Source organism: Micropterus dolomieu, linkage group LG23, assembly GCF_021292245.1.
Source record: "Micropterus dolomieu isolate WLL.071019.BEF.003 ecotype Adirondacks linkage group LG23, ASM2129224v1, whole genome shotgun sequence".
Lineage (NCBI taxonomy): Eukaryota > Metazoa > Chordata > Actinopteri > Centrarchiformes > Centrarchidae > Micropterus > Micropterus dolomieu.
The window spans coordinates 5,514,725-5,524,258 of record NC_060172.1 but is presented as its reverse complement, the minus strand read 5'-3'; the positions used below and the strand labels follow the sequence as shown (position 1 = coordinate 5,524,258).

The following is a 9,534-nucleotide window of genomic DNA, read 5'->3' as shown; positions in this document are numbered from 1 at the left end:
TTTTACTTTAAATAAATTTTTTCCACAATGATGCCTCTGAACATCGTCTTATTATCTTCATGGTGTCATTTCTAATGCTGGTTGAATAAAAGAAACTTAAAGTCAGAATTTGCCAGGGGTATGAATAATTTCGGGCTTGACTGAAAATGCTGAAATTGAGAGTTTTGCAGCTGAACAGTTCCTGTGGATGGAGGAGTGATGACCCCGACAGCTGCGGTCAGCTTTTAGGATTGGGCATGGTGGTGGGGGCGCCAATTTAAAATCTCGCCTGGGGCTCCAACATTGTCAGGGCCGGCCCTGCAGTTTTGTGTCTGGTGAGATGTTTGATTTAGTCCGACAGAAAAGTTTGATAGATCAGGTGGTGTGGTGTGGTTGTGGTGTGTGTGTGTGTGTGTGTGTGTGTGTGTGTGTGTGTGTGTGTGTGTGTGTGTCCTACCTTTGTTGTCCTGAGCGAAGCAGTAACTCCTCAGCAGGTAGATGCCGTAGGCCGGAGCCACGTACAGGTAGATGTGCTTCAGGTTGAGCAGGACGGCGAACAGCAGCGCCCCCTGCAGGTGTCGAGACTGAACCAGAGATGAACTCATTATGTTCAGGTCAAAAATAACAAGTGTGTTTATTATAAATCATGCAGCTTTTGTCACACGTTCTGATTGACGGCGTGCAGCGGCGCTCTCAGGTGAGTACCTGCAGGTGTTTTGCCACCGACAGCAGCAGGAAGCCAAACAGGAAGCCGTTATACTGGAAATGAATATCTGAGGTCAAAAATTAAAGGAAGTTTGATCCTGATGAGCAAGAGTCGAACTGTGCAAGATACAAACTGATGTCCTGAACGATGAAACGTAAATGTGTATTTATAGGTTTTTATACTTCTCTCTCGTTAAACTCTTTACTGAAAATGTCTTTAAACAATCTACAGAACTTTGTTGCGCAAGTTCTCTCGCCGTAGACTCCTGCACATATTTCTTCTTCATCCTTCTCCTGCACCAAACGATCGAAACTTCTGATTAGAGAATAATTTCCAGAAGAACGACCCGACCGTCAACGAGCTGTCTGTCTCGTGTTCTGGTGTCGCAGCTGAAGGATACGGTCGACGATGAGGAGGCCGAAGTTCCAGAGCAGCAGAACAGCCAAGACGAAGGGCGGCCGGTTCCAGACGTCCCGAGCGCCTTTCTGCTCCTGAACACACCTGCAGCACCTGGAGGAGGACAGAGCCAATCAGCATCGAGCTACTGGAAACACCAGGGCTGAGGTCAGCGCAGACAAAGCGTAGCGAAACAGAAACTGTGGTTTCCTGAACACCCTGCTGCGAACTCACTGCATTCTCCTGCCTTTTTTAACGCTGATGTGTTTACAAACTTGTGGCAGCTGATTGGGTAACACCTGAGACACGCCCACCAAACAGGAGAAAACAGACCTCGAAGCCCGTTGCGGGCAATAAATAAATCACAGCATGAATTCGAGCTTTTGTTGTATTTGTGCTTTCAGCGTTTGCCGCCTCGCTCGTCACTGCTGCTTTAATACCAAACATAAACACAAGTAGTAGTGTTGTAGTACTCGAGACTGGTCTTAAGACCACTTTTTGATGATCTTGGTTCGTCACGGACTCGGGATTTTATTTCAAGACCAGTCAAGACCATAACTTTGGGAATATCAATAAATTGCTTTCGCATTGTCTGATTTGTTAACATCTTAACTTTGATTGGATGTAAAACTTGTTGCTTCAAATGTAACCAACAACGCTAATAAAAAATGTGTTGTTCCCGTTAACGACTGTCACTGTCAATAGTAAACATGGAAAAGGAGCGTTGAATAAAGATGCTTACGTTGATTTAAGCTCTTAGTGTTTGTATGTGGGTGTTTTAATGGCAATGTGGCTCTTTCAGATCAATGATCTCATGTAATGTGGGAAACTGGTCTTGGTCTTGACTTGGTCTCAGCCCCTAAAGTCTTGGGCTTGGTCTTTTTAATTTATACTTCTGCGTCGAATGGGCGTCCCCAAAAATGTAGCCACACATTGCAGTGACGCAGACAGCAAGAACTGGGATTGGTTGGCTCGGTAGAGTCACATTTCCTCCTCCGCTTTTTTTGGCGTGTCCTTCTTATTCTGCCTCAACCAGTTCAAGGGTCGTACAAACCGCCTCCTCCGGCACCTTCTGTTGTTTCTGCGATCACAGCTTGACAGTCGGCGAGTTCAGTGACTCGCAAATCAGGAATAGAGTCGTGTAGCGTGAACTGGGGCTGGGCGATAAGGCCAGAAAAGTTATCAGGATAAAAGTCAAATCTTTATTTCTTTCAGGTTTAAAAGCTGATTTTTGCTCCTGAGTGAAAGCTAATGTGGTTTTAAACTTCAGTCAAATTATTTCAAATCTTTGTATAGTGGTGAGCAAGTTTAGCTCTGTTACTGTGCGGGACTCCCTTTAGGAAGGTTGTGAAATCGATTTCAACAAACTGTGGGTATTATTTTCTCCCTTGTCAAACTAATTAATTATAAGGACACTTTTGCACATGCTCGCAATAAAGCATGTGCTGCAGTGCGTGCGCGTCCCGGCGTTTGGTCCGCATCCGTAAACGTACGGACGCTTATTTTCATTTCCCTGAGGAAATTCAGGGGAATCCAATCACACGTTTACTGACGGGTGTGTCCAGCAGGCCAGAGTCTCTTTTGAATGTTGTTCTCTCGAACTCTTCAAAGTAAAAGCTTGTCATAAAGCATTGCTGCACAAAAACTTGTTGCGCTTTAATTTTGGAGGCCCAATCACTTAAGAGGAAGTGATTGTGTGAGTAACTGTTGTGTCATGGCTGAGATCTGTTTCAGCACCAGCCGCTATCAATTTATTTATTTTTTATTTTTCTGCCGCAAAAAAGTCAGTCAGCAAACATCGGATCACTTCACAAATCTGAGGCAGAACATTCAGAACTATTCTGATAAAATCGGTTTTCAACTATTATGCACGAGGAAAACTGAGTAAAGTCTTTTCTTCAGTCCCTTTTTCTCAACAAAATAAATATCTTAGCAGAAAAATTAAGTGCTGATTCGTTTGTGATTCAAAAAAATGATATTGTGGTAATTATCAATGTTTTATTGCTCCTAGCGTGAAACAAATTTCACTAAAAGTAACTGCTGTTCAACATCGATCAGCTGTTGTCACTCGTAGATCTCTCACTTTATTAATGTTCGAATGTTGTCCTTCAAATGTGAGTCACTGGATAAAAGCGTCTGACTCATGAGTAAATGTATCTGAACCGCTGTGAACCATCTTTGTGCTGAACTAATAAAAGCTGCTCCGTCTGTGGGATCGACAGAGATTTCATTAGAGGTAATAAAAAGCTGAAGGCAGCCATCAGACTCTGGACTCACTCTCTGACGGCGTACATAAAAACCACGTCGGTGGCGATGACCGACAGCCTCTGGAACAGTACAGTAGACGGGCTGGCGTAGTCCAGATTCTCCACCAGCAGCATGTTTCTGTCGAAGTGCTGAGCCACGTGGGACAGGCCGAATTCAAACCAGGCGAACAGCGGAGGGTAGTCCAGAGTCCACTCGGACGTGTTCTACAGGGGCGGGGAACAAAACCCAAATGTCGTTATAGTTCATCTTCGCTGCGACAGAGATGTTTATAAATAATACAGATTCTTCACTGGAACACCATCACGTGCAGCTCGGTAACGCAGTCTTTAGGGTCGTGGGTGCACCCTAACTTTTGTGGCGGTGCAGCTAAATGAAAAATGTAGGCGCACCAGTGCGACCACAGCAGAAAGTTAGTCTGAAGCCCTGTGATTTATTTTATCTCACCGGTCTACAAGAAACTGAAGGTGTGCATGAGCCTTTACAGCCAACATGCAGAATATTTACATGTAGATGAAGACAAAAGACACTTTGTGGTGTGAAAAAGAATCTCTGCTGTTATTCCCCTGGAGGTTAACGTTTTATTTCAGCAAGAATACTTCCTGTCTGAAACGCCCCCGTCACATACCGACCTCATGGTACCACCTGGACACCGGCAGACTGTGAGTGATGGCCAACCAGTTCCTGTGCACCTCGAAGTCTGTGGAATGACTGACAGACAAACAATAGCTCATTAATAATAATCAGTCTCACCAAACTCCATATAGGGAAACAGGCACTTTAATATAGACTCACTTACTAGCAAACAAACATAAGTCTGGTTTCATGTGACAAAGACAGCACCTGAAAGCTCTTTGCTTCTTGATTAGAGATCAACTAACTTGAGTTTAGAAATGGTCATATCACTGGTTACGCTCCACTACGATGTCATCAGTGAGAGAAATAAAGTCCAAACATTTGGGACCAGTTTACAGACTTTCTTGGATTGGATCAAACCTGAATAAACTAAAGGTTATTACTTATTCAGTTAAAGTGTTCAGTAGTGTTTTATGAAACGTGTATGTTGGCAAACAAACAAGACTCCCGTAAAATGGCAGATTTTTACAGAGGAGTTTTGTTTGGCCATTCACCTGAACTACAATCTAACTTAATTCTTCCAGACAAAAAAACAAAAGCACATAATAGTAACACGAGCATAACACTGATTTAAATACAGTCTCAGGTTGACACTAAATAAGTAAGCCACAAATGTAACTGTAGTATTAATACCGAAATTACCAGTAGTTAATACTGACTCTACTGATACACTCAGTTATGGATTATGATGCGTGGACATTGGCAATGAAGCGAGACATCCTTAAAATGTGAGATTTTTCTGAGACGTTTGGCGTGGACAGAAATTGCATTGCATGTTATCATATTTCTGAGGACTTACGCCTCCATACCGGCTATAACAGCACGTAACAAACCAACAGCAAAATAATAATCTAAATAATTGAGCCAGACGTGTCTCAGGTTGTCAGTTCTTATTAATAACGCGGGCGAAACTTCGCAACTTTGCTTCAAAACAAACTTCTAATGAAAGACGGCGCCATTTTTCGAGGTTGTTCCGCGACGGAAGCCGGGAAGTTAAGAACACGTCAAGTTAATCGCATCGCCGCTAGCCGGATGCTAACCTGCTAACAAGCGTCGCGGCAGCTTTTAAATGACCGTTTCATCCCGAATCTCCGCGGCTCTATGAAACTACTCCACGTCAAAGTAATTTCACTCACTAGGCGTTGATGAACAGACATTTCAGTAAAGAAACTCCCAGAGCTAACGCCGGGAACCAGCTCCAACCGTCCACCGAGGGCTCCGCCATGACGGCGATGTTGTTGATTTTGTAAACGAAAACTTTATTGACAGCTCCGAGCCGGACACTGAACACTGCTTACATCCTCCAGCTGCTGTCACGACTTTATTGTTTATTACCCGTGAGCTGGAATGAGCTAGAAAGGTGAAACTCGGGGGAAATAACATAACATAACTGGAAATTATGTGCAAATGCTTCCATAGAAAAAATGAACCCAATCGGCCAGACGGTGGCGCTGTAAATAAGGCCAAAAGATGCAAACTTTGAAAGACCACGGCCCTCACACAGTGAGTCCGATTGACTTGAGATTTCTCACGCAGGTGCAGCTCAATGTGCGCTACAAAAAAGCCTCACGGACTATTAAGGTCCGCCTAGAAAAAACATCCGCCATTTTGAATTATTTGAAAAATAATTTTTTGACATCTCATCCTAGACCTTAGCTCCGATTGCCACCACATTTTCAGAGGATAATCATTTGAACAAGTTGATTAAAAGGTGCAGAAAGCTTGTTGATATCTCATTTCGTTTTCAAGATATTAACCAATGAACTTCGAAAAGGGGGCGTGGCTTATGAGATAAATGGACACAAATGAGCAGTCTTTGGGCCAATCATCACTAATCTCACAGGGTGTGTTTAGACCAGTGTCTGAGACATGCCCTGAAAGTTTCATTCAAATCGACCACTAGGGGGCGCTAAGAACATGAAAAAACTGCAAGTAATCTAACGCAAAAAGAAACTGTTTGTCCAATCATTACAAAACTGGCAGAATGTTTTCAATAACAATGTTGGACCACGTGTGTGAAATTATTTTGAAATTCGCTAAGGCGGAAAAAGGTTTAAACCTGGAAATCGCTGCTTGCTGCTATAGTAGTTTAAATGTTTCTGTTAAAGTTATGAATTAAGGCGAGAGACACCACAGCCCATAATGATGATTCTGCTTCAATCTGTCAATTTTCAAATGTTAAGTTGTTTTGAAACTATTATTTCTATATATCAGAGATATCTATGTGTTCATGTGATAAACAGTAATGTGTGTGCTAAGTGTGTTGTTATTGCGTTAATTAATCTTTAACAGACAATGTTTTTTTTCAGATGCCAAGTCATTTTGCTCGCCCTTCAAGGCAGTTAGATCATCATAATTTTTACACAGTGTTTCTTAGGTCTTATAGTGAGACATTTACAGATTTTTTTTTTAATGATCTTTTATCATTTTCATTTTATGTGGAATTTTATCTGTGAATATGTGGGGAAAAAAGGATCCGTCACACATACGAGAGGTATGTTTTGAATAAATCCATGAAAAACAATATTTTGATAAACCGTTCTGTAAATGTCTGGAATTTGGTATATTATCTGAAAAATGGGTTTGTGTCATATGCATAGACTGTATATAAGAAGATCATATGCAAATCAGTGCACATTTAATGAGGAATTACCTAATTTGCCAGTTCTGGCCAAAAAAAAAATAACTGTAATTAAAAAAAAACTTTTATTTATGTTTCCTTTCAGCCTGTTTAGTTTCATTGGTTGGTGTCTGGCCTTAAATCTGCAGGAGAGGACAGTTTAGATGTCAATGCCTTAAATTTCACCTCATAAACTCAGGAATTTTGAGCTTCCTTTGTAAAATAAGGTAATTCTCTGTAATTGTGTGGACCCCTCTAAAACTGAGGGGCCTTGGATCAGTTGTAGGAAACGTATTAATACCTCTTAGTAAAAGTACAAAATATCACCATGTAAAAAAATACTCCATCACAGAAAGTCCTGCTTTGGCAGGTAAATATTACCAGCAAATGTACTTTTGTATAAATACATACATAGATGCAGGCAAACATTATTCTACATTCTGTTCTATTACATTCACATGTAAGCTACATTTTACTGTTGACGCTGGCTCTGGTGGAGCCAATTTTATCTATTTTACATATTATTAGTTTAATTTGCTGTATAAAACTGCATCATACACTCGTAAGTTTTTAGATGTTTTTAAATAAACAAAGTAAATAGTAACTTCAGGTATCAAATAAATATAGTGTGGAAAAAAATACAAACCTTTCCTTTGATAAAGATGCATAAAATTTAAATACTCAGGTAACGTACATCAACACCTTTGAACACAAAAATAAAAAATAAATTACAATAATAATAATAATAATGTGTTTTGTGTTTAAATTTATTTAAGAACAATGCCACTAAAGTACAACACTGACTTCCTGTAGAGTAGGTTTGTGTCAAAATATAGTTTAGTAAAAGTCTTATAATTTTAACTTTTGATGTCAATATAGTCCATATACTGTATTTTTAGTAACATTTTATCAATTTACCACAAGTTGAGTTACTATTCCAGTATAAAGTACCAACAACAGGTCATCAGAGACGGTTCTTCCCTCAGAAAGTCAGAGTGAAACCACAGTTTTATAAAGTATTGAGTTACTTCATCTTATAACAGATTTCCTTCATGAAAATCCATTAAAACATCACTATAGATTTAATTATTAGCCACACCTCAGAAACCAACGCCCACTCACACATCTCCCACGGTCCCTGAATGCATCAGCAGGACGGCCTGAAACTCTGAAGTGTTTCCGGTCTGTGAGCAGTTCTTTAGAGAGAGATCAGCCACTGCGAACAGTTTGTAGTTTGTTTCTCAGGAGTTTCACAGTTTAAGGAAACTTTATTGGAGCACTTGAACGCGACATGAACGCGCTGCTGCGGCGGTTCGACCTGCGGCGGGTCGGAACCACATGGAGAGGTGAGGAACCAGAACCACCTGGAGAGACCGGTTCGGTCTGTGGGAGAGACGAGCCCACATGAAGGACCCGCAGAGAGAGAGAGAGAGAGAGAGAGAGAGAGAGAGAGGGCTCTGCGGGACACCAACGAAGAAGGGAGGGTCATTACGTCATAGTACCAGCGTCCCAAAAAACAGCACATAGTATTACTGTAAAGTATTACTATAGAGTGCATAGTATTACTCTAAAGTATTACTCTAAAGTATTACTCTAAAGTATTACTATAGAGTGCATAGTATTACTGTAAAGTATTACTATAGAGTGCATAGTATTACTGTAAAGTGTTACTATAGAGTGCATAGTATTACTCTAAAGTATTACTGTAAAGTGTTACTATAGAGTGCATAGTATTACTCTAAAGTATTACTCTAAAGTATTACTCTAAAGTATTACTATAGAGTGCATAGTATTACTGTAAAGTGTTACTATAGAGTGCATAGTATTACTCTAAAGTATTACTCTAAAGTATTACTGTAAAGTATTACTATAGAGTGCATAGTATTACTCTAAAGTATTACTCTAAAGTATTACTGTAAAGTATTACTATAGAGTGCATAGTATTACTGTAAAGTGTTACTATAGAGTGCATAGTATTACTCTAAAGTATTACTGTAAAGTGTTACTATAGAGTGCATAGTATTACTCTAAAGTATTACTGTAAAGTGTTACTATAGAGTGCATAGTATTACTCTAAAGTATTACTGTAAAGTATTACTATAGAGTGCATAGTATTACTCTAAAGTATTACTGTAAAGTATTACTGTAGAGTGCATAATATTACTGTAAAGTATTACTATAGAGTCCATAGTATTACTGTAAAGTGTTACTTTAAAGTATTACTATAGAGTCCATAGTATTACTGTAAAGTGTTACTGTAAAGTATTACTATAGAGTCCATAGTATTACTGTAAAGTATTACTATAGAGTCCATAGTATTACTGTAAAGTGTTACTGTAAAGTATTACTATAGAGTCCATAGTATTACTGTAAAGTATTACTGTAGAGTGCATAATATTACTGTAAAGTATTACTATAGAGTCCATAGTATTACTGTAAAGTGTTACTTTAAAGTATTACTATAGAGTCCATAGTATTACTGTAAAGTGTTACTGTAAAGTATTACTATAGAGTCCATAGTATTACTGTAAAGTATTACTATAGAGTCCATAGTATTACTGTAAAGTGTTACTGTAAAGTATTACTATAGAGTCCATAGTATTACTGTAAAGTATTACTGTAGAGTGCATAATATTACTGTAAAGTATTACTATAGAGTCCATAGTATTACTGTAAAGTGTTACTTTAAAGTATTACTATAGAGTCCATAGTATTACTGTAAAGTGTTACTGTAAAGTATTACTATAGAGTCCATAGTATTACTGTAAAGTATTACTATAGAGTCCATAGTATTACTGTAAAGTGTTACTGTAAAGTATTACTATAGAGTCCATAGTATTACTGTAAAGTATTACTGTAGAGTGCATAATATTACTGTAAAGTATTACTATAGAGTCCATAGTATTACTGTAAAGTGTTACTTTAAAGTATT

The 9,534-nt window shown here is 39.2% G+C and overlaps 2 protein-coding genes across 5 annotated transcripts in view; one reads left to right on the top strand and one right to left on the bottom strand.

The window, feature by feature from the left end:
- The window catches only part of alg8 (ALG8 alpha-1,3-glucosyltransferase), a 13,102-nt gene extending 7,837 nt beyond the window's left edge, over positions 1-5,265 (bottom strand). For 2 of the 3 annotated variants that reach the window (XM_046041079.1, XM_046041080.1), the window contains exons 1-6: positions 5,119-5,265; positions 3,979-4,057; positions 3,359-3,552; positions 1,086-1,195; positions 685-752; positions 437-563 (exon numbers count right to left, since the gene is read on the bottom strand). In XM_046041079.1, the coding sequence (XP_045897035.1) occupies positions 437-563; positions 685-752; positions 1,086-1,195; positions 3,359-3,552; positions 3,979-4,057; positions 5,119-5,207 (667 nt within the window). In that variant the 5' untranslated portion in view covers positions 5,208-5,265. Of the gene's footprint in view, positions 1-436; positions 564-684; positions 753-1,085; positions 1,196-3,358; positions 3,553-3,978; positions 4,058-4,624; positions 4,907-5,118 lie in introns of those variants that run through there. The other variant, XM_046041081.1, reaches the window with a different exon arrangement.
- Positions 5,266-7,763: 2,498 nt separating this feature from the next.
- Positions 7,764-9,534, top strand: part of ccdc90b (coiled-coil domain containing 90B) — a 7,272-nt gene continuing 5,501 nt past the window's right edge. The window contains exon 1 of one of the 2 annotated variants that reach the window (XM_046041034.1): positions 7,764-7,948. In XM_046041034.1, coding sequence (XP_045896990.1) covers positions 7,894-7,948 — 55 coding nt within the window. In that variant the 5' untranslated portion in view covers positions 7,764-7,893. The remainder of the gene's footprint in view (positions 7,949-9,534) is intronic. The other variant, XM_046041035.1, reaches the window with a different exon arrangement.